General features: G+C 40.9%; 1 protein-coding gene across 1 annotated transcript in view; it reads left to right on the top strand.

Moving 5' to 3' along the window:
- LOC147733673 (transient receptor potential cation channel subfamily M member 7-like) overlaps positions 1-26508 on the top strand; it is a 1613265-nt gene that overhangs the window by 186063 nt on the left and 1400694 nt on the right. The window contains exon 2 of the mRNA XM_086958251.1: positions 24266-24345. Within this exon, the coding sequence (XP_086814377.1) occupies positions 24266-24345 (80 nt within the window). The remainder of the gene's footprint in view (positions 1-24265; positions 24346-26508) is intronic.

Below are 26508 nucleotides of genomic sequence, written 5' to 3'. Positions count from 1 at the left end.
ACAGATGAAACTCCACCCGATCATGAAGCGGCTGACCAGCAGCAAGCCAACGGTGTTGATCCAGCGTTGCAACTAAAATACTTTATAAATGATGTCACTATCTACCACCAAACTTACCAATCAATACCAGGCCCATAGAAATAACAGAGCAGCTGAATCATGAGGTGAATAGATCTTATATGTTGAAATTGAACTCTTTTCAATAAACAAGACCAGCTTGTCATTTTAAATATTTATTAAAACATATTTAAGAAAACTTAGGTTTGGAACTTTATTAAGCAAGCATTAGAAAAAGTCATAAGAAAGTTTTATTCAGCATTTATAAAGAGAGCTTAATTCAAGAAAATATTATTCATTAGCAGAAATTAGTGAAAAGAGCATTTCCAAATCCTAACTAACTCTCTGTCTCTACCCTCATTGCCTGAAAACAAAGTCTTAAAAAGTTACATTTCCTTACGTGTAATCATCGGACAGCAGAACACGTCCCTCTGGAATCAAAAGCGTAAGCCAAAAATTTGCTCCTTGAGCTAATTCTTATACCCTAAAACTACAGCTAAACTAACTAATTTCACATTCCAACAGCTGAATTCTGGCTCTCCATTGGCTAAACCACCTCACGCCACAGTAAACTGTGACATCTTCCACCACGAGACCAGGCTTTTACACAGAGCCATTGTTCATGCACAGAATCCTGGCGACAGTTCCTTAGTCTGCTACATTTTGTAGCAAAGATGTTCAAGCAATACAAAATCTGTCACGTCTCTTCCTTTCAACCTTGAGCCTGTCCGTTCTGAGCTTTCCGTGGCACAAACAAAACCACTCCACAGAGTTGTCTTTAGCAGTTCATTTTCAAGCCTTTTCACAATAAAAGTTCATCATCCACTTCAAAATATGGTTTTCTCATGTGGCTTTCATCAACAGCAGGCCTCTTTTCAGAAAGCATCAATTTTCTGCGCCACTGGCCACTATTAGCTCACGTCACTTTCCAGAAAACTATTATTAAAACAAACACAAGAGAATAATTAATTCAGGTAATGAAAGACATTCGGTTTCCAACCTACATAGCTAATGTTAACCCATTAATATAAGTCACCTAGCAGAAGCACACAGAAAAGCAGCACATTTAATATCTACCATTCTTCATGTAATCCAGCTTTATGTTTCTGAAAGAGTAAAAAGATGATTAAATAATACACAGACAGACAAACACAACATAGGACAAACATGTAAGCACATATAAAAAGCACATGCCATGAATGATCAGCCGCATATTAATAGTGACAAAGACAATAGGACAGACATAACAAACAAAACAATATTATTCATGTGTTACAAAACAGACTTGCAAATGCAACAAGAGCACATGTAATTAGTTTCCCGCGTGTATATGTGTGGTGCAAACTTAATCTAGGTTGTGTTAATAAAACAAATCATGCAACAGTTCATTAATTGATTAGTTCATGTTATAGGGAATTGAATCCACGAGTCAGAATAAAATATTTTCTGAAGCCCTCTTCATCAACTCCCTCATCTGGTGATTTTAAAATCACCAAACAAATCCCAAAATTTTGAAAATGTTATCCATTGAACATGTTTCAGGCTTACTCAGGATTAGTATTTAAACTCTAATTTAATCTATATTTCTGCAACTCTCATATTGAGTCCTACATCCTTCTAATTCTATTTCCTTTTCCCTTTCTTTATTCAGCTAAGTTGGATCCTTTCTACCTTTGAATCCCCAACCCCCAATGAATTTAGGTAACTAAGTTTTAAATTGCATAACTACATTTTGAATTGCACCATCAAAACAAATATCAATCTGAGTAGTATAAAACAAAACAAAAATCAAAAAGTAAATTTTTGAAAATTTTTGAAAAATTAGTACATAGTATATACCCCCTCTTTTTTTTTTTTCAAATTCTAAACATGTTTTCTTCGACCTTGCGTCTTACATAAAAGTGTTTCCAGCTAACACAATTTCTTCGACCTTGTGTCACCCTAACATAATTTCTTCAGCCTTATGCCAAAAATAAACCTCAACTTAAAGAAAACTAAACCTAGTCATTGTCACCATTTTCTTTCAAGACCACCTGACTGCTACTGCGCTCCTCAACTATTGGAGGGATAGTTATGTACCGTAGACCCATTCTTTTGTCTGAATCACTCTTCTGATTTGATACTTCATATTTGAATTTTAAATCTTTAGGCCAGACATCACCTTTTCTCAAGAGTTTCTTCTTAGGCTTGCTTTCTTTACATTCAGCTTTCCAAGCCCTTTTTCCGAATTTTCTTATCTCAGACTCTTTATCACTCCCATCTGTATTTGTTTCTGAGACTTCAAATCCGTATCCAGGAACTTCTTTACTCGGCAGCTTCACTCCATTAGGAACATCATCCTTACAGCTGGTACGTGGTAATTCTTCCTCTTCTTCAGGGATCACCTTCAGCTTCCCAGTTTCAGGATTCTTGTTCCCGCACACAGAGCTACTCCTTTGCCTTTCAATCTCCTGGATTAGATTTTCGTCTTGCTCAGAGTCTTCTGCTTCTGAATCTTCTTCTTTTCCTTGACATTTTTTTTCTATCAGATTTTCATCATTTTCTGAATCTAGAATCACAATCTCTAGATCTTCTTCATTCAATGTTTCATTCACATTGACATCATCAGCCAGATGTCGACCATCTTGTCGATCTTCAAGATCTGGATTTTCTACAGAACTTTCTTCTTCAGAGTCTGAATCAGTTGTAGTGTTTTCACTAACTTAATCAGTGTTATCAGGTGCGGTATTACTGATATGCATCCATCCAGTATCTGTTGTCCCCATGTCTTGCTTTCTGCCACCTGGGTACTAGACAGTTTCTCCTCCGATGAACCTTTGTTCTGACATAGTCTCTTGGCAATAGATCATTAGCCTGCTCCTTTTCCACATCTGTTCCCAACTGATGGAATACAGAAACTGTATCGTTCTTTCTTGTTGGAAAGGCTTCTAACCATTTTGAAAGTAAACAAATGATGACTAGGACATATCTCAGTTTGTTATGTTGGGGCATTTCAAAAAGATCTGTTTGAATATTTGTAAATGAACCACCCTCCCGGCCTATGGTTCCCAAACTCTCAATTGGACCATGGTACATCCGTGCCATGTCAGCAATTATGCAATTGTGCATAACAGGTTTGTCATCTTTGTAAAAGCAAATTTCATTTTCCTCTTGTTGTCTGAAACCTTCTTTGAGCCATGTTTTTTTCTCCTCATCATGTGCCTCATCTTGTAATTGTTTTAATTCTTGGCATGTCTGAATTGCAAAGATTAGTATGAGGATGCATGAAACATGTTCATTGAATTTTTCCCCATTGATTGCAACCCACTCCTGAGCACAAGACTTAACAATGGTACCTGCGTGCTCATTGCCTTTTGAGACAAAATTATTTTTCTTTCCATTTGCAGCACATTTTATCCCTGCTGTTTTGTCAAGAAGCTCAATTTCTTTGTTGAAGTCTGGCATGGCCAGAACAGGAGCTTCACTCAAACTCTTTTTTAATTGCTCAAAGGCCTCAAGTTTAATTTCTGTCAGGACAATTTGGTCTTTTACATCTGCTTTTGTCAGTCTCTGCAATTGTTTTGCATATACTGAGAAAGCACGAATCCATTGGCAACAGTAACCAACCATGCCTAGGAGCATTCTTACCTGTTTTTGTGTCTTTGGGCATTCCATTGCTTGAATCATTTTAATTCTCTCAATAGTTACCTGACTGGGAATTTTCTCTCTCTCTTGGAACCTGAAAGCAAAAATTATTTGACTCTCCAGGTGCATTGGGACCCAATACCACTTAGTATTATGTGGTATCTGACAAAGGATCTCTACTAGTTTGGGCACAATAAGACAACAAGGGATAACTATCTCATTAACCTTTCTCAGGTCCTGTACTATTTTGTACCTTTCATCTGGCTTTCTAATTCCCATATCTGGTGAGTTACAAAGACTGTTCTCAATCTCTTTTAGGACACCCTGTTTAATTAATTTTTCAATAACAGGATTAACTCCTTCAATTGTTTCTGACTTCATCTTGCACTGTGGAACATTAGGAAATGAGTTTCCCCGCTTGTTTGCAATTTTAACTGGATCAGGTCTGTTTTCCTTGTCTCCACTTGATCCTGTATCTGTATTGTATTTCTGCTCATTAACATGATTTAAAAATGGCGGCGGAGGTATCTCATTCTGCTGAATCACCACCTGTCGCTGAATTTGTAGCTGTTGATTCAGCAGCTGTCGCTGCTCATTTATCTCATTCTGCATCTGTGAATTTTTACACTCTCCTACAAAAGCTAAGGTCGCTTTTTCCTTCTCTTTTTTTCTTCGTCCATTTTGTTTTCCATTTATTAAGACTACCCCTTTTTCTCAAAGCCCAAATTAAATCTTTTATATGGGCAGAGGCAATCCTACCTGTATTGTTCAAGCCTTCCATGTCCTCATCATCCTGTAATCTTTTTAATCTGTCTGTACTGATTGTATTATCCAGTAATTTATACTCACCAGGCTGTGTCAGGTCAACGTCGGAGTTTTCACTAGGTGAAACTAGAGTCATCACTCTCTCTTGCTGAGTTGGAATCATTATTAACTTATTTTCAGGTACATTAGAATAAAGTTTTTCAGCAAACTTTTGAATTGGGACCGTTAAAGCTGTGGGACTAGTTTCATCTTTTCCAAGCACTGGGGGAACAGGTCCAATTACCACAGGAACTGTCACTGCTTCCATGTCTGACTTTGACTGCTCCATTAAATCATTTGTAGAACTTACATGATCAGGAATATTAATTTCAGAGGTACTAGGCATCTCATCATACCTACCTGTTGTGACACCTTGAGAAAGGGTCTGGACTGGGACTCCATTAGTCTGAACTGATATTCTTGGCGTTACATTAATCTGTTCTGGGAGTCTGCTTAAATTTCTGTCCTGATCTGTATTTACAACATAATTTTTACACTGAACAATAAATTCTTCTCTGACAAGTTTATTATTTACATTCGCTGATTTGGGAATTTTTAATTTGCTTTTACATGTAGCAACAACCCTTTTAATTTTCTTGTACCAGGTAAACTTTTTCTCTTTCTTTGGATAATATTTATCCATGTTTAAAATACTTACCTTTATTAAAATTAATTTCAATTAAATTAATTACAATAAGTAATTGCGTTCACTTAATTGGCCTAATAGCGATCAATTAATTAATTAATTTAACAATATCAGGTGAAGTAAAACTTTATAACCTGATTAATTTAATATAACTCCCAATTTACCTGTATCTTTATTTTTAATAAACCTGGAAAAAATATGTATTTACAAAACAGCAATATAAAACATTTATTCAACACTTTAATGTGACTGGGTATATTTTTAATACATTTGTACATCAACTGTTGTGAGAAAAAGAAAGCTTAATGACGTTTTTCCTTTTATTTTATATAAATGACACTGCTGCAAAAAGCTCAGACCACTCCCTGCAATATTCGACTTCAATATCTGCTTTCTACTGCACTTAGTTTAGCTGCCCATCAACTTTCATTTTATTATCTGCAGCCTTATGCCTCCTCAACCTTTCAATGCCCCCACAAATATCAGCAGACACTAGCGCGATCACAGCGCTTTAATTCCCTTTGAAAAAGCCATTCCTCGGCAGACAGGCAACTCCTTGACATATAATTACAGTGCCCACCCAAGCCTCAACCAATCCGGTCGCGGGGCGCAACTCCTCTATGACGCGTCGGGACCTGAACCAATAGAAGGGCGTCTCCTTCTATGACGCGCACTCCTGCCACCGCAGTCTCTCTCCCCACGCGCTCAACCCCTCCTCCTCAAATGCGCGCAACACCTGTCACAGGGCCAACACGCATGAGCTGCGATCTCCCCAACACCCGGCCAGACAACTACAGCCATAGCAATGAATGAAAACTAAACGGGGACACTTCCAATCTGCAAACAACTATCTTAAAGCAACAACGCGCCTCAGCCAATCACAGTGCTGGTGGCGATGTTTCAGCCAATCATAGCACGGCCTCACTGTAATTCGCCGGTCCTCCCAGCCAATCAGAGCACTGCTTTGCCCCGATGCTCTAGACGCGACTCACACAACTGCTGCGGCTCTCAGTTTTCCACTAGCACTTGTATTCCACAAAGAGCCCCTCCCTTACAAAATGCACTAACTTCACAATAGCGCTGTTGTAGTAAAGAAAGAAACCATATCGGGGACACTTTTAATTTGTAAGCAATACAGTAGTGCTTCAGCCAATCAGAGTGCTGCTATGCTCTGACACTCTGGATGCTTCAGCGAATCACATCACGACTTTGCCGTAACGTACATTGCCCTACAATCTTTCCTTCTTCCCTCACGCTCTAAACTGTCCCTGTGATTGCAATACAGCGCGCAACGCTCAGTATACACACATTTGCTGTAACACGCTTCGTTTTTAAACAATAGCGCATCTAGTAAGAAATCAAAACTGGGTATTTGTAAATAAAAAAAATAAAACAACTTGGTTACCCCAGTCAATCACAGCATGACTTGCTGTGACGCTCAGGACGTCCCAACCAATCGGAGCGCGGCTCTATTATGACGCGCCGGGTGCTTTAACTAATCAGAGCGCGGCGGCTCTGATACACATAACTGCTGCTCTTTCTAGTTCTCCGCGTTTACAAAATGAGGTGAGCTCATAATACATTACAAAACGCTCACTAGCTGTTTCCATCAGCTATAATACTCGCAGCTATAGCTAGCGAGAAAGTAAATTAAAACAGGCATATTTAATTTTGTAAACAATTTGGTAGACCATAGTAACACGCATCAGCCAATCATTGCACGATTATTCTAAACTAATGAAACCATTTCAGCGAATCATGGCTTTCCTTTGCTATGACGCTACGGATGCTTCACCCAATCAGGGCGCAGCTTTGTCGTGACGCTCCGGACACATCAACCAATGAGAGCGCAGCGGCTATGACGTATTCAGCCGCTGCAGCTGGCAGCTCTCCCCTTACGCTCCTCACTCGGCAAACGGCCCCTGACATACGCGTTATTTATTATTTGTGCGACTGCATTAAAGCAAGGACATTTTTAAATGTTATTAAACAATTTGGCAGATAATGGTAACACGTGTCAGCCAAATATTGCACAACCACTTCTAACTCAATGGAACACTCTCAGCAAATCACAGCACTGCTTTGCTGTGATGCCTCAGGCGCCTCAACCAATCAGAGCGCGGTAGCTCTGACGCACACAGCAGCTGCGGTTCCAGGCTCTCCCCACACACTCTTGCTCCTAAAAATAGCCCCTCCTTCACAATTTTCGATCGGGCACTTTTCAATTGTTTACAATAGCGTGCAATGCTTTTAAATGGATTTAAATAACGCGCAACGCTTTACAATACTTTTAAATAGCGCATTCTTTACCCTGAAGGCTCCAAAAACACTTTCCTATTACTTTTTAGAACTCAATTAGTAACTACATAAAGGAAACCATTTGCCTGCTTCTCTAAACAAAGAGATAGTTTTATACATTCATTCAAGTATTCCCAGCGTGGAATAGACGACGCTATTCTCACAGAATAGTTTCAATTGCTAATAGAGTAATTCTTACCCTACCCTTCAGTTACCAATCATTCACACACTTTCAAACAAGAAAACCCTGATCATACACACACAAATTCTTGGCAGGACTTGAACCAACCACAGAAAACGTCAAGCGTTGATAAGAATAGACGCTAGCTCACCCTTCACTCAAGCTTGAATAAATCCTACTACTCTTTTCACAGAAAGCTTTAAAACAGGCTCACCAGGTCCCTCTGCTTAATGCTACAATTTCATAGGCAATCCTCACTATACATTCAACCATGCACATCTAAGGTCCCTAAACTTGTGTTGTACGTCCACAACACGTGATATATTCTATACCACAATTTTGAAACAGACAAATGCACTGTGTAACTCTTCTAGTCACACTACTCTTGCCATGGCAACCAGGAATTTTTCACACTGCTGGAAAAAATCTTAAAGATTACATACTACATATAACAATCTGACAAAATCAAAAACTCAACATTTGTTAAACATCAATCCTATGACTATACCAACATATATGTAACATACATGTCAAAAACAACATATAACCGTCTGAAGCTACCAAATTGATCCAGCGCTGCAACTAAAATACTTTATAAATGATGTCACTATCTACCACCAAACTTACCAATCAATACCAGGCCCATAGAAATAACAGAGCAGCTGAATCATGAGGTGAATGGATCTTATATGTTGAAATTGAACTCTTTTCAATAAACAAGACCAGCTTGTCATTTTAAAAGTTTATTAAAACATATTTAAGAACTTAGGTTTGGAACTTTATTAAGCAAGCATTAGAAAAAGTCATAAGAAAGTTTTATTCAGAATTTATAAAGAGAGCTTAATTCAAGAAAATAATATTCATTAGCAGAAATTAGTGAAAAGAGCATTTCCAAATCCTAACTAACTCTCCGTCTCTACCCTCATTGCCTGAAAACAAAGTCTTAAAAAGTTACATTTCCTTACGTGTAATCATCGGACAGCAGAACACGTCCCTCTGGAATCAAAAGCGTAAGCCAAAAATTTGCTCCTTGAGCTAATTCTTATACCCTAAAACTACAGCTAAACTAACTAATTTCACATTCCAACAGCTGAATTATGGCTCTCCATTGGCTAAACCACCTCACGCCACAGTAAACTGACATCTTCCACCACGAGACCAGGCTTTTATACAGAGCCATTGTTCATGCACAGAATCCTGGCGACAGTTCCTTAGTCTGCTACATTTTGTAGCAAAGATGTTCAAGCAATACAAAATCTGTCACGTCTCTTCCTTTCAACCTTGAGCCTGTCTGTTCTGAGCTTTCCGTGGCACAAACAAAACCACTCCACAGAGTTGTCTTTAGCAGTTCATTTTCAAGCCATTTCACAATAAAAGTTCATCATCCACTTCAAAATATGGTTTTCTCATGTGGCTTTCAACAACAGCAGGCCTCTTTTCAGAAAGCATCAATTTTCTGCGCCACTGGCCACTTTTAGCTCACGTCACTTTCCAGAAAACTATTATTTAAACAAACACAAAAGAATAATTAATTCAGGTAATGAAAGACATTCTGTTTCCAACCTACATAGCTAATGTTAACCCATTAATATAAGTCACCTAGCAGAGCACACAGAAAAGCAGCACATTTAATATCTACCATTCTTCATGTAATCCAGCTTTATGTTTCTGAAAGAGTAAAAAGATGATTAAATAATACACAGACAGACAAACACAACATAGGACAAACATGTAAGCACATATAAAAAGCACATGCCATGAATGATCAGCCGCATATTAATAGTGACAAAGACAATAGGACAGACATAACAAACAAAACAATATTATTCATGTGTTACAAAACAGACTTGCAAATGCAACAAGAGCACATGTAATTAGTTTCCCGCGTGTATATGTGTGGTGCAAACTTAATCTAGGTTGTGTTAATTAAACACATCATGCAACAGTTCATTAATTGATTAGTTCATGTTATAGGGAATTGAATCCACGAGTCAGAATAAAATATTTTCTGAAGCCCGCTTCATCAGTGACAATGGCCAACTGCAGAACAGGCGTTCATGCGCGAGTGACAACCATTCAAGTATAAACATGTTTATACACGCGCTGCTGTGTGGACATACATCGCGTGAAACATTGCCCGGTGTATGACATAATCATAACATTACATTACCTTCCCCCTTACAACAACAAATGAACAGAAAATAAAATAAATGAACATTCACAATTTAACAAATTCATTATATCTCTCAGGTGCTCTAATAGGTCTGCCAAAGGAGGAAAAAGTTTGATCATTAGTAACACTTTGAGGATTAACAAAATTTCTAGTACATTGTTGACTATTAGATAGAAGAGGCAATGGTTCAGAATAAACCAGTTCTTTTAAAACATCAGAGACGATCAACCAAAAACTCCAATCCAGACCATCTGAATCATCTCTCCTATGTCTACCCCCAATGATCTCAGCTTGTTGATCTGTTACTTTCACTAACTGGCGTTTATTCCACCAACCCTTTTTCCCCAGAAATGCAGCCCCTTTGCTAACTCTCACAACCTGAAGTGGTGCAAAAAATTTCGAACGTCCTTTAACGACTCTACCTGGATTCTTAATTAACACCCAATCACCCGCAAAAATATCTACAACTTTACCATCCATCCCTCCATCAAAATGTATCTTCATTCGATTTTGCTTGTCCTGAACAGACTTTCTAACCAAATCTAAATCTGCAACTTTCTTGATAGTATTCTGACTCAACCAAGAAGGAAATAAAAGAGAACGATTTTCCCTCCCTCTCAATAGAGATACTCCCGTAACACAATGAGGGGACGTATCATAATGCCACACTTTTTGTTTGACAAAATCCTCCACCTTGTAATTACATGACACAGCGGTCTGAATGCCTTCTTTAATTACCTTCTTCCCCCTCTCAACCAGACCATTGGAAGCTGGAGAATATAATGCCACTTTCAACTGTTTGATATCCAAATCCTTCAAAAACTTGCACATTTTTTCAGAGACAAAATGTGTCCCATTGTCGGTGACAATTAATTTAGGCGTCCCTTCCAAATCAAAAATCTTTTTAAGAAAGGAAATGGTTGAATCCGAATCCGGAGATTTCACAAAACCAAAATACATCCACTTGGAAAAATAATCAACCAACAGAATCACATACTTATTCTCTTGCTCCAGAATCGAATACGGACCTGAAAAATCGACCCCGACTTTTTCCCAAGCTGAGTTAGGAAACTCAGTAGGTTGCAAGGGAACATTCACGGTACGCCAATGCTTGTCAGACATCAAACATTCGGGGCAAGAATCCATCAAATTTCTGACCTGAATATCAATTGAAGGCCACCAATAATGTTGTTTAATACGCATAACAGTTTTCGTCACACCCAAATGACCTTGGTGTGCCTTATTGATAATTGACTCACGCAGTCTGAAAGGAGGAACAAATTTTTCGCCTCTCCGAATTATACCGTTTTTCACTGAAAGCGTCTCCGCAACTTGAGCAAACCTACGTAAATCTCCACTCAAACCCCTAGGTTCTGGCCAGCAATGAGTAGTATAGTCAATGGCTTTTAAAAGTACATTGTCCACTAAGGCAGCCTCCTTCCAGTCACTCTCAGAAATAATATCACCCATCTCATTCACTGCATCCACCACAGTGACACACTCCACATCTTCCACCAGAAAATCCTCTTCATCATCCTTAGTCATAGCCATCCTAGATAAACAATCAGCACGAAAATTCTTGCCGCCAAGAATATGCTTGACCGTAACATTAAATTCTTGTAACTTCGACACCAATCTCATAAGTCTTGCTGACATAGAAGCTGAACTAGATTTATTAAAAATATAAACCAAAGGCTTGTGGTCAGTAACTAACTCGAATTTCCTTCCCTAAATATACATTTTGAATTTGTGAACCGCCCAGGCACATGCTAGAGCCTCTCTCTATTGTGCTGTATCTCTGTTCAAAATCCTTGAGGGCTCTAGAGGCAAATGCTACAGTCTGTTCCTGACCGTTAACTCTCTGAGTGAGAACTGCACCCAGACCAGAAATGCTGGCATCCACTGTAATAATAGAAACCGCATCCTCCCTAACAGCATGTATGGCTTTAGCTGAAACAATCATTTTTTTTACCTCACAAAAAATCCTGTTTAATTCGTCAGTCCATACAAAACTAGAACCCTTCCTCAAGAGATATCTTAAAGGTTCAACTAATTGAGAATAAGATTGGACAAATCTAGCATAGTACTCAGCTAAACCGAGGAAAGATCGTAAAGTGTCAGGTGGAGGTTTTGCATCCTCAATAGCCTTGATAACTGAGAACTTGGGAGTGATACCCTGGTCAGAAACAGTATGACCCAAATATTCAATCTTGTTGACAGCAAATTTACATTTATCGCTGCGAACTGTTATATTCCTGGACATTAAGATTGAAAGCACCTGTCTTAAAATATTATTATGCTCATCTAAGGACTTTGCATAAATTAAAATATCATCAAGATATGCTTGCACTCCTGAAATCCCTTGAAATAACAAATCCATTAGCTTTTGAAACACACTACCGGCCGAAGCCAGTCCGAAGGGAAGTCGTAGAAATTTAAAAGCCCCAAAAGGGGTGATAAAAGATGTAAGCTCTTGAGACTCCTTAGACAATGAAACCTGATGATATGCTGATCTCAGGTCGATCAGCGAGAACCATCTAGCCTCCCCTATGTTCGCCAGAAGCTCATGGATCCTAGGTAGCGGGTGGCAGTCTACGATAATATTTTTATTCAGGGAGCGTAAATCTGCACATAGCCTAATTTCTCCTGTCTTTTTGCGAGCGACCACGATCCGAGCCACCCATTGAGATGAATTAATAGGCGTTATGATGCCTTGATCACATAAATCATTTAGCATTTTTTTTAATTCAGATCTAACACTTAAGGGAACCGCTCGTACCTTATGTGCAATAGGCTGAGACCCAGGGATCAACCGGATTTTGTGCTCAAACTCCTTTACACTTCCAACTATTTCCTTAAAAACAGGTTTGAACTCAGTGAGGATATCTTGAACAGCTAAAACATTCGTATCAGCACAATCCACTACAGAAACTGGTAAATCATTGTTAAACTTAATTGGATCATCATCCCCAGGGACCAGGTATAGACCCATCCGAGCAAGATCTTTCCACCCCACAATGTTCTTTCTTTTTTCAGCAACAAAAATCTTAGTTACTGATTTCCCTCCCAAGGCATTGAACCAACCCTGAAAAATAACCAATCATGTTGATATCCTTCTCACCAAATCCCTTGGGATTGACATCTGATTTGATTATATCAACCCTTCTATTCCATTTTTCATACAAGGTTGAGTCTCTCAGAATTGTGAATGTGGAGCCGGAATCTGCCATAACCTGTAGTGGAACGTTATCTATGATAGCAGAACATAAAGGACCCTTAATAGAATCTACATCCCCATTACAATCTAAAGTTACAACGATATTCTTGACAGCATTTGAGCAAGACTCAACATCATACTAGATTAAGTTTACATTTGGGGGTTTCTTTGCAAATCTGCACACACCTTGAAAATGTCCAATCCGTTTGCAGACAGTGCAACGTTTCTTAAGGGCTGGACAGTTTGGAGTATTGCCTATGTGGTCTTTAGAACCACATCTATAACGGAATACATTCTGTTTCCTCTGAAAAGGCTTAGAACCAAATTGTGTTTTACTTTTAGGGTTGATCGCACAAACCATTCCTTCCTGATCCGAATCAGAAAAATCAACCACATTTACTGTTCGTTTGGCTGGTTCCATCACAACCTTACTAGTCAAAGTAGAGCGCTCAATACTTAAAGCAAGGTCAATTACCTCGCTTAAAGATGGATTTTTACACCCAAGAAGCCTTTGTTTAATTTTTCTTAAAGCGCAATTGAATACAAATTGATCTCAAATGAATTTATCTGGTGAAGGTTCAAAGTCACATGTAATGGCTAGAACTCTAAGAGCAGAAATATACTCTTCCATTTTCTCCTCCTCCTTTTGTTTCCTTGCATAAAAATTGTGACGTTCCAGCATAATATTAGGTTCATCACAGAACTGTTTTTTTAAGTATAGCAATGGCTTCAACATAAACATTCCAAGGATTATCTCCACTTTCATCTGAAGAGACAGGAGGAGCGATAGGAGGAATGATTTTAAAAATTCTCTGAGCTGCCTGACCAAGACATCCAAAAAGAATCGCAAACTTGCGTTGATGAGAATATTCAGAAGCATCAATTGCAATTAGATGATATTCGAATAAACCAAACCATTCAGTCCATATAATATCTGGCGCTCCTGGTTTACTCAAAAATGGGGGTGGTCTGATGCCATTGGTTATTTGCCATGTCTCCAAACAAAATAATGAATACGATTATTTAAAAAAAAAAAATAATAATAATTTAGATCACATGGAATTATGCTTTACATAAAATTTTAAAAGAATGTTACCAATATCATCAAAATGTCCAAATAAATAAACAGTGGTTTGTGCGTGTAAAACGGAATAAATAAGTTATTTTAATCACTCATACTCAAGCGTGCACATCGCTGTAGAGATATGCCTTTAAAATCACTCTTAAACAAGCGTGCGTATCGCTGTAGCAATACGCTTTTAAAATCACTTTTGAATAAGCGTGCCTATCGCTGTATAAATACGCTTCTAAAATCACTTTTGAGTAAGCGTGCGTATCGCTGTATAAATACGGTTGAAAAATCACCTTTGAGCAAGTGTGCGCATCACTGTAGAAATACGCTTTTTAAATTGTCTTAACATACATCTAACCCACTGAAAAGTTATAAAGTCACCTTTAAAATCGCTGTAAATTCATATGGCTGAGATACCCGCCACCCCCTCTCAACACAATCCCCAAAAGAAGGGAAACCGGAAACAGTTCTTGAAGTTTTTGGAAGTGGGATGGAGTGACCATCCCGGCCGTATTTATTAAAACAAAATTAAAACATTAAACGTTTCATGTTATGTACAATTTCATTATCACATTGCGAAGTTTGGCTAACCTTAACATATTCTCTAATACAGAGGTTCTCCTAGCCGAACTAGCATCCTACAAAACATTCTCTAGAAATACTGAAATTGTACATCCTAACGTTTAAGGGCCAACGGCAAGGTCATAACCGGTGTCAAGATCCCTAACCAGACTTACCCCTCCCACTTGGGAGGGGCGACAGCACAGAGGCTTACCTCAAGTGCAACTACTAACAATTTCCCTTGACTTGACGGGGGCACTTAAGACTCGACGCCATTTAAAGGTCGTTCGAAGACTCGTGTGAGGTATCTAGAAGGTATCGTGGACCTCCCCACCCACCCCACACAACTTACAGCATCTGCCGTCGCAGATGACACTGGCCCCGGGAAATTCACCAGGAGGGGGCTGTAACCCCTCCTACAAAGGAAGGGGCCTTGACCGCCTTTCCTTTACTTCCGGCGACCCATCCTTAGACGGGACCGCCTCCCCATTGAGGGGCCAATGGCCACCTCTCCCGAGCGCTCCCATCCGTGTTGGGTGACGCCCACTCATAGGGATCTTCTAATTAGTGCTCACCGATCATGACCTTACCGCCTACCAAAAATAAATACGACAATTCTACTCAAACCTATGAAAACATTGGTCGCTACGACCGAAAGAGCATGCTTAAAAATGCAACACTATATCAAATCATTTTAATCGTAAAACATACACCATTCTTTATTATGATCAACGTCAACTGATACCATCACAACCTGTAAACGAGACGGAAAACATACTTATAAAATCACTTTATTATAAAACAACTGGCTGTCCTCAGGGGCTGGTGGGTGGGTCAAAATTGGCTCTCCATTCTGTCCCGAGCTCACGTGTAGCGAGGAGGTGCAGCTTCGGAGCACAAGAACAAGAGGACGTCTTCTGGTCTTGCGTCCCTTTTTATCCGTCTTCAGGGCGGGCGTAAACCCGCCCCTGCCTGCCCCGAGGGCGTGGCTGGCTACGTCGGTGTCTAGGCCAGCCCACTCTAGGGCGGGGAAAAAGCGCGCCCCGGCTACGCCGCTTCGGGCATACCAGCCGAGACGCGCTTCCCGCCCAAAAATGGCTTCCCGGGGGGATCGAGGCACTCCGCCATACGTTCGGGGGGACCGAGTGGTCGCCCCTTTCCAATAAGCGTGCACATCGCTGAAGAGACGTGCAGAGGTGGAAACACATTCACCAATACTCTCCAGGATTCAATCCAGCTTATTGACACCAACCAATCGGCAAGGGCCTTGCATGAAAGTCAGAGTGTCGTCCAGTCACGCCACGGCGGAATAATAATAAACTCCAGACACGCCTCTTAAATCCCAAAAGCCAATAGAAAAATGTTGTGGCTTACCAATCAGATTGTTACGCTTCTGTAATAAAAGAAAATAGGATGTACTTCCGACCACGGTCCTACCAGACTGACATCCAGGATTTGACGGTAAATTCAAATTTTTAAATCGAGAAGTAAAATGTCCAGATTCTTGCGTGGGTGCAGGTGGAGTTGTTTCCCCGATCGTCGCCAAATGTAGCAATAAAAGATAAGCCTTTTATTGATTTGAATTCAGTTTATTGTACAGATGAAACTCCACCCGATCACAAAGAGTCTGACCAGCAGCAAGCCAACGGTGACAATGGCCAACTGCAGAACAGGCGTTCATGCGCGAGTGACAACCATTCAAGTATAAACATGTTTATACACGCGCTGCTGTGTGGACATACATAGCGCGAAACATCATGCGGTGTATGACATAATCATTACACTACACTGGAGTGAAGTCAGGGTTGTCATTGACAGGTGTAAGTTGTGAGGAGAAGGAGATGAAGCACTGCTTGCTGATGACCGAGTCCCAGACCGCGAGAAAGGCTATAGTGACCGGGGAGACATACAAAAGTCTGCCACTCATGTCCTTGGGAATCCACAGGACTTCACTCAGTGGTCTGTATTCTTGTCCGTAAAGGACCACGGTTTGACAGTTTCCTCTTTGAGCCATTTGAACATTTTGTGGAGTTGGTATGCCTGGTAGTAGCGAAGTAAATGCAGGACTCCCAGTCTCCCCTCCAGAGGGTATCTTGTACAAATCTCAAAGGCTAATCTGAGGCGCTTACCTTCCCAAATGTAGGACATGCAAGTGATAGGATGTGTGGTAGTAGGGTAATTCCAAGGGCTGCTGCCCATCCCACCCATGAAAGAGAATGGTTTCTCCAGCTGACAATGTTATAATCTCCTTTAAAAAGGAATTCAAACTTTAGCTTCGCATATGTGGCAAAGGTGGGTTTCAATTGGATGCCCAGGTATCTGCTAGTTTGCCGGCCACTGGAATTGCGTCTTTTGTGATTTAGGGATTCTGCTAACGGGTTCTCACCTACTAGAATCAGGCACTCAGATTTCATCATGTTGATCTGTAGACCGGCCACTCTTCGAACCTCCTCTAAGGAGGGAAATCAGAGCTTGGTGAGGGCACCGTGGTTTTGTGAGAGAGAACAAGATGTCCTTGGCAAAAGTGGACATTTTGAAAGAATCCCTGCAGAATGAGATGCTATGGATCTGTAGGTTGTTTCTGATGCTCTGAAAGAGAGCTCCAGAAAGAGATCAAACAGAAGAGGGGATTGGGGCATCCCTGTTGAGTACCTCACAACTTACACCTGTCATAGACAACCACTGCCTTCACCTTCCATAGTATAAACTGCAGATCGCTCCCCCAGCATAAATTAGATATTCTGAATCTTCTGCTAGATAACAAACCCAGCGCCATGTTTCTGACAGAAACCTGGCTAACAGAGAGTTCAGGGCCAGATATTGCTTTTGCCCTCCCTCCTGACTATGCCATCGTCAGAAGAGACAGAGAGGGAAAAATCGGGGGTGGCATAGCGGTAATTTTTCAGAGACAGTTTACCTGCAATCTGGAGCCCATTAGTATACCTGACAGTGAAGCAGCCTTCTTCAAGATCTCACTGAATCTCAATTTCACATTCTCCGGTATCTTGATATATAGGCCCCCCTCCGGCCACCTAAAAAATTGGGCTGCCAATTTGGCCAGTTTTATAACCCCCCTTTTCTTAACTTCGAAAAATCTCACCCTGCTTGGTGATTTTAATATGCACTTCGACGACCCTAACAACCTGACCTGCTCCAACTTACTGGAGGACCTTGCAGTATTACAACTTAGACTATTAAACTCTGGCCCCACTCACAAGGCGGGACACTTACTTGATCCCATTATTACAAACATCCCTGAACTTAGTTGGACGTCCACGTCCCCTGTCTGTTGGTCTGATCATCACCTCCTACTCTTCGGCCTAAAATTACCTACATCTACTCTAAATAATGCTGTATGGCCGGAGAGACTGGAAACAGCTCGACACCAGTAAACTCAGTGAATCTCTAGCAAACAGCCCACCAGCTCAGGCCTCAGACATGGAAGGTATTGCCACGCGATGCACACTTGGCTGGAAAAAGCTGTTGACAGCTGTCTCCCTCTCTCTCAAACCAAAAGAAACATACACCAACCCCCAGCCCCATGGTTTACTGAATGCCTGAAATCGGAAAAATCATACTGCAAACACCTTGAGAGGCAATGGAGAAAAGACTATTCCATTGAAAAAAAGAGGGTTTATCAAAACGCCAGAAACAAGTACCACTCCGCTTGTACCAAAGCACGCGCCCTGTTTGTTGCAAATAACATCAATTTCGCTTCTAACAAAGCAAAAACTCTTTTCAACACAGTTAAGAAACTTGCAGGTGTTAACACGGTTGCAAACGCCCCCCCTCTGAGCGCCACACAAAGTCAAAACCTAGCATCTTTCTTTACTGATAAAATTGAGAACATCATCCATGCCATAAACTCTCAACCTCTCACTAATAACCTTCCAGTCGCTCCACCACTAAACCTTCCTGCTTCTAAGATCCTTACCCACTGGCCTGAAATTACCCTGGACTCACTTAAATCTTCCCTGAAATCCATCAAATCGGGCTCTCCTCGAGACCACCTCCCCGTCAGTTTTCTAAAAACCCTCGACGACCCAGCTCTGACTTTTGATGCTAACACCCTTCACGCCTCTCTCATCCTTTCCACGGTGCCTTCTTTGTGGAAGCATGCGATGGTTAGTCCCCTGCTGAAGAAGCCCTCTGCCAACCCTGAAGTTCTGGCTAATTATCGGCCTATATCACTTCTACCTGCTTGCTCTAAACTTCTGGAGAGACATATTCATTCTGCTCTTACTCTCTTCACCGAGAATAACGCCCTCCTTCATCCATCCCAATCAGGTTTTCGTGACGGTTTCTCTACCGAAACCGCCTTGCTGGGCGTCACGGAAGCTATTGGGAAGCACCTGGATGAGGGTCAAACTGTCGCACTCATACTGTTAGATTTGAGTGCGGCGTTTGATACCATCTCGCATTCCAAACTACTGACCACATTAGATAACAACGACATTAGAGGTGCAGCTCTTGACTGGATCAGATCTTTTCTGATGCACAGGACCTTTCAAATTACCTCATCCATTGCTTGCTCGGACACCTTCAGTGCCCCACACGGTGTCCCTCAGGGCTCCATCCTAAGCCCCCTGTTCTTTAATATTTACCTTCGACCTCTGGCCGATCTAGCAGAAAGTTCTGGTCTCACCCTAATGACCTATGCTGACGATTCCCAAATCATCTTTTCCCTGACAAAGCCAAAATCCTCTGATCCCTCTCTTCTTAGGCAGGGACTCCTGAACATCTTCAGTTGGATGTCCATCAACCAACTGAAATTGAATGGCGATAAAACGGAGGTCATACTCCTAGGTAAAGATAAACATCTGTGGAATCCTTCCCATTGGCCATCTGAACTATGGACCATTCCAACTCCTGTTGACCATGCAAGAAATCTGGGCGTCTGCCTCAACGACACTCTATCTATGAGGCAACAGGCTAACAAAGTAGTCGGTCTTTGTTTCATCATAATGAAATGGCTGAGAAAGATCCTCTGGATGCTGCCCCTTGCAACTCAAAAGACCGTAGTCAATGCATTGATAACATCACGTCTTGACTACGGGAATATCCTGTACTTAGGATCAAATCAGGCTGTGATAAAAAGGTTGCAGCTCGCCCAGAACTCAGCAGCAAGACTACTCTGTAACATCCCCAAATTCTCCAGTGTATCGAAACATCTGAGGGACTTACACTGGCTCAGGATCGATCAACGCATCAAATTTAAAGCTCTCACCTACATGTTCAGAATTAAAAATTCAACAGCCCCCAAATACCTGCAATCATTGGTTACCCCTTACATTCCTGGAAGGATGCTGCGCTCCCACTCAGGAGCATTCTTTGTGATCCCCAGATACAAATTGTCAAGAATTGGTGGTAGATCTTTCTCTGTCCTGGGACCCACTCTTTGGAACTCCCTCCCAGTTAACATCAGGACTGAGGTAAATTATGCTAGTTTCAGAAAGAGCATCAAGACCTGGCTCTTTAACAAATAACTCTCTGTAACCCTCAAGCGAAACTTTGTGATCAGTAAACCTGTTGTCGGCGCCGGGAAACCCTTCTTGGGTAGCTGTGCGCCATACAAATGGAAAAAATAAAAATAAATAAAAATATAAAATACCCCTTTGGACCAGGGGGGTTGAAGAATGGCGATTGACTCTGACGTTTGTGTTGGGGTTGCAGTAAAGTGCTAAATCCATTCCCTCATCTTGGCAACCAAGCTGAAGCACCTGAGATCCTCCAAGAGCATTCTCCAATCTAACGTGTCAAATGCCTTTTTGACATCCAATGACAAAAGAACATCCTCTCTCCCTTTCTTCCTAGCTATAGCAATGAGGTAGAGGGCAAGTTTAGTTTTGTCAGCCTTCAGGGTGTCTAGGCAAATAAAGCAAGCACAAGGAGATGATGGACGGAGCGCTGAAACTTTTCATACACTCACCCCCTGTCACAGATCTAAGTTGAATCCATCATCATTCTTTATCTCACTTTGCCACCTCAGTTCAGACCCAGCTATATGCAAATCATTCTTGACCCTGTGCCTCATGGGAACAGTCCAGCCCGAGCTGCCAAGCCAGGTCTTCCCTGAACCGGAAACTAGCATCCTGGGACTGGTTTCTGGGTAACACCCTTCATCAGCCAGACTAGCTTGAATCCAGTGGCAAAGTGAGCAAGGGACCCACAGCTGGGCATACCCTGCCAACTTAGGGCAAACAAAGCAAACCCAAGAAGATGATGGACGGAGCGTTGAAACTTTTCATACACTCACCCCTAGTCACAGATCTGGGTTGAATCCATCATCATTCTTTAGCTCACTTCGCCACCTCAGTTCAGACCCAGCTATATGCAAATCAGTCTTGACCCTGTGCCTCATGGGAACAGTTCAGCCCGAACTGCCAAGCTAGTTCCTCCCTGAACCATTGGACCCAAGCTTTCATGCACACATTTCCACCAAGCTTGTGCAGCCCTATTAACAGGTGCTTCAGCTGCAGCTGGATCTTGAGTTACCTGTGCAGCCAGTTATGCCTCGTCATGCTTGGCCTGCCATCATCATGCGCTGCTGCTGCATTGGCAGATGCCCCAGGCCGCACACTGCTTTAGGGGTTCCCAGACACAATTTATCAGAAGCATTACTTTTGTTAAAGGCTGATGCAGGAGCACCGCACTTTGACCACTAGAAAGGCCCCATTGGGGTAGCTTCCATCCCCTTACCCATCTGGTTCATTCCTCCTATCACAGATAAAGGTTCATCAGCTCATTCGTAAGCCAGCTCACCTTCAACAAGTTATTGAGTATTTTTCTCTTGAGTGTCTCCATGAGCTTCATATCTTGTGGAATCTGCACGCCTTCTACACTGTTTTCTTTCACCTACATGCACAAGTCCATATTAATAATCCATTGGTGCATCCTTGGGACATAGACCCTTCCCCAAAGGGTGAGAGGGCGTTACGAGACCTGCATTTGCCACCCCATCAGCTTCGCCACCAGCTCTGCCTGTGGCCAGCTTTTTCCCTTGGGACGTATGTCTGTATTCTCCAGTGCTCCTGTGCTGTTGCTTACCATTGGACCCAAGCTTTCATGTGCAAATTTCCCCCAAGCTTGTGGCAGCCCTATTATCAACAGGTGCTTCAGCTGCAGCTGGATCTTGAGTTACCTGTGCAGCCAGTTATGCCTAGTCATGCTTGGCCTGCCATCATCATGCCCTGCTGCTGCATTGGCAGATGCGTCCGGCCGCGAACTGTTTTTAGGGGTTTACATCCTCCTCACGACTGCCACCTCAGTCCTAGTGCACCCCTTCACCAGACCATCTGCAACTGGGTCCTTTCCTCAGTGCTCTCCATGCCACCGGAATGAAGCTCTCCTGGCTGATGAGGGCTCAAAGCCCGAAATTGGTCCAAGGATGCTTGTTTCCAGTCCAGGGAGGACCTGGCTTTACAGTTTCGGGCTGGACTGTTCCCATGGGGCACAGGGTCAAGACTGATTTGCATATGGCTGGGTTCAAACTGGAAAGGCATGGTGAGCAAAAAAACGATGGATTTAGGCCCAGATCTCTGTACTAGGGTGAATGTATGACATTGTTCTGCATTCTGTCCATCAACTGTTGTTTTTGCATCAGTGCCCTGACAGACATCATATGGACACAAGTTCCAGTACTCCTCGACAGGGGCTCACAGCCATGAGCCATCTTTGCTTGGTGCTTTAGCCTCCCTTTTTTTATGTATTCTATTGTACGTAAAATGTATAATGAATTACCATAATTATCTGCGCTCTCTTCATATATTCCTTATAACATGATGATTCTAAACGACGGAAATGTTTCTTTACTACACAACATTTTTTACTGAATTATTAGAATTCTAAATATATAATGCTCCATGTTTATTATTAAGTATACTTTACTTCTTATTTAATTCTCAACTATCTAACTTTTCATTTCCCACTACTCAGTCTTTTTCTTTACTACCTTATTTTCGTAATTTTCTTGTTCCTCCTATATAGATTTTTGTATATACTCCTTCCATTAATGTTAATGTTTTGAATCATTTATAAGTATACATGTATTATTCTAGATGTAATGTACTGTTAGACCCTATTTTCTATGATAAACCATAATTCTGCTTTCATTACAGAAGGGTTATTATCTTATGTTTTATATAACTATGATCAATAAATTCTAACAAAAACTAAAAAAAAAAGTTGCTGCGCCATCATATTTGCACAAAGGTCGGGTTTGACTGCATCTCTGCTGACTGCAGCTCTACTCGATGTGATCCCATTTTCAGGCTTGAAATAACACATTTCTTTGAAAGTTCGATGCTTAATTCCCTACCTTTATTTGTTTACTGATAACCCAGAACATTTATTTGCACACTGTGGAGACCTTGTGGAACTTCTTGGATGGGTTGTACAAGTTTTTCTTTCTTTTACTCTCTTACCGATCATTTTTCATGTTCTTGTCTTTCTAACTGGATTAGGTGTTGTTATTTTGGGCATTTGCATTATACTTTTCTTGTAACTGTACCTGGCTACACTTTTGATATAACGATTGTATAGTGCAGCCCTAGTCTCCGCTGGGCCTATTTTGCACTCTAAAAATCGTTTAAGAAATAAAATATTCAGTACATGCAAACTGTTAATCTTACATCTAAGTTGCTAATTTGAGAATGTTATCAGATCTGCTAGCAGTTATGTGTACTGTTCCCTTGCAATAAAATATAAATTGTAAATAGGTATGATTAAAATAGAGTAACAATGAGAAGAATTTAGAAAAACACAGAGAATACAGTATATTTCGATAAAGAGAGGCAAACAATTATGGGTCTACCTTTGAAGGGAAAACACGTGTAATAAGGGGAGGTTTAGAAACAAATAAGTAGTTTTGCATTTCAAAAACAAACAAGAGGGCGACAGATGTTTAGTAAAGGTTAGAAACAAAATGAGTACAAATTTGCAGCACTTACACTGACTAGGTCGTCCCCGGTTTAATATTTTATTTCTAATAATAGAAGACGATGTGGGCGAGCACTCATTTTACACTCTTCCTGTCTACCGTGGGAAAGGGAATAATTCCAAATACCGGCAAAATACAAGACCTTATTATTGGTTAATTAATCCTCCTTTCAACAACTGGTTGATTTTAGGAATCCGACAGCATACAGAATCGCATGCAGCACAAGTTGGCAACACCAGGGGGACCCTGAATGATGCATCTGATTGGTTCTTTGGGCTGGGAGATGAGGGAGGTGCGTCATAGGAGAACGCTATATCAGGTGCGTGCACTCATAACCAAGTGTAGAATTTGCTGTAGCGCGTCACAGCTGGTGTAGTGATTTCAATACCAGAGAGGGTTGAGGAGTAAAGCAGATACCGATGTCGTGGTGCCTATGTGTGCAGGTGCTATTTCCTCGAGGATCACAAAGGATGTTCGCAAATAGCATTGACCAGAATGAGAAACTATACATCTTTCTCAGCCAGTAATCCAGAAGTATCTACAACTGCTGTCAGGTTCAGTTTGAGGCAAAGAGGTGAACCCCCGCCTATAAGAATAGATTGTAACAACAAAATTGGTCCTTGTCTATTAGTAATCTATTGCATATATACATAATCATATTTTTTAATAACATCCTCTCTTCTTATTTTTACAGTCCTACAAATCCTGGGTAGAAAAAACATTCACGAAGAGGGAATGTGTGCACATAGTACCAAGTTCAAAGGACCCTCACAGGTAAGCCATCAATTGAATTGAATGAAGAGTTTATTGAGAGCTTTTTTAGGTTCAAAACAAACGCGAAACGTGTGGAAGATACTTGTGAGGGTACATTTAAAAGAAAAAGAACAGATAGAATTTTATATATGCTAAGAAGCTTTACTATCTGCAAATTTTCCGATTATGGTGTTGCTGATAAAAGAAATCTGAAAATCAATTGATCCAAACTAATGTTGGTCTAAGGTGATTTTATCCCACTAATGTTCATTTTGAAATTGGTTGAGCAATGCTAAGTCTTTTAAATAATATTGGTGGGTATGAATGCAACCAAATGAAGAAAGCAATTTCCAACCTGTAACTTAGTTAACTGGCACGTTTAGACTAAGGGCCTGATTTAGATCTTAGAGAACGGGTTACTCCATCACAATGGTGACGGATATCCCGTCCGCTGCAATATAAATCCCACAGGATATAATGGACTTTATATTTCGGCGGACGGGATATAAAGGTACCTTGTGATGACAAACTGTGACGCCAGACGATCTCTAAATTATTTGGAAGTGATAAGAAAATATTGTTGCTGTCTCCATTATAATTAGAATATATGGAGTGATGTTTACAGTGGTAGATGGGCTAAGACACCCAACAACATATGCTCTAGGTAAAGGAGATTTCGGTCTGCATATGTGTAGTTTCTATATCTGCTGTTAGTAAATCACTTTGTGAGCCCTCCATTTATAGGACAAAAACCATCACCCACCAAAAAGGTAGAGTTCCATCATCTGGATCCCATTGACATTAGTCAGAGGCTATACCTGTGAGGACAACAGCAGAATAATTCGACTGTGTTAGAAGTCGACATGTTTCCGCCTTAAGCCAATTGTTTTATGAAGGTCTAGGAGTTTTTTTTTTAGGATCATAGCATTCGCTGTGCTGTTGCCATTACCTAGTTGTGATCCCTAATTAGGTTTAGGTTAATTTTGCAATAAGAAATAATGAAAATGCTAGACTAGGTAAGTTCAAAAGTTGGTCAGCTATCCACCCTCTCAAGGGGAAACCAGAAAATGCAATAACTTTAAGTATTTGATCATCTTGGTAAGTCTGAAAACACTGACCGAGATAAAGTTCAGATCTCTATTCTGTGGAGGTGTGTTACTAAACCCAAGTGATACCAAAGTACACATTAAAAAGGGATGCAGCACATCCAAAACCCTACCTGTGTACTAACGTTACACTGAGTTAAATTTGTAGAATTATTTTTTCTCTCCAATGTTTGTATTTTTTTTTAATGTATTGTATTTACTCTTCGTTACAACACAGCCACCACCTAAGAATCAGAGCAGGGAGAAAACACTTTACCACCAGGCTGCCAACACCCCAGAGTTGTGCAATTACCATGTTTTCCCTGAAATGCTATGTTTGACATATTTCAGCAGTTTCCGCAGCCTTGTTCACAAATCACAAGGCTGCGTGAGCTGCCAAAACTCGTCAATAGTGGCATTTCAAAAATAGATGCTAATTGAACAACTTCGCAGGTGCGGCTCCTCCGTTATGGCAGAGGAGTGTTGCCCCACTGCTAGAACCAGCAGATCAAAACATGTAAAATAAAAAGATAATAAAGCTGCTTCATTATAATTTTATTTTACTTGTAGGAACTGGAGCAACCGATGAGTCTTGAGGGCAGGCCATCAGCAACAGGAATGGTGCTGGGCACAGGGCACCAAGCGAACATGTGGGTTTGACCGGCCGTCTTAGGACAGCCAAACCGACATGTGCACTTGGATATTGCAGGGCCGTATCAACAGGTCCCAGCAGCACAGGCTCCCAGTCTGGAGCGTGAAACGAGTCCACTCCGCCCAATCCCAGCACTTCTCTCATGCTGGTTAATACCAGCATGAGCAGTAAAAACAAAATATCCCTTGGTTGTTCGACAAACAATAAAGGAAAGCTCTGCTCACAGCCCTTGTAATAGACACAAAAGATGTATTATAAAGCCCAAAAAGTTTTCCCAAATTATCCTTTTTATTAAAAAACTTTTTTATGTATCACAATATTTCATTAAAAATCATCACAGAAACTATATACCTGCAATTCATATAAAATTGTTAAAAACACTCCAAGAAACCTAATACATTTGATACAATAAAACAGAACTTTCCATGACATAAAGAGAGAAGACCA

The sequence above is a fragment of the Lissotriton vulgaris genome, chromosome 2_1, assembly GCF_964263255.1.
Source record: "Lissotriton vulgaris chromosome 2_1, aLisVul1.2, whole genome shotgun sequence".
Taxonomy (NCBI): domain Eukaryota; kingdom Metazoa; phylum Chordata; class Amphibia; order Caudata; family Salamandridae; genus Lissotriton; species Lissotriton vulgaris.
The sequence above is the reverse complement of the archived record's forward strand: the minus strand, read 5'-3'. Positions and strand labels throughout refer to the sequence as shown.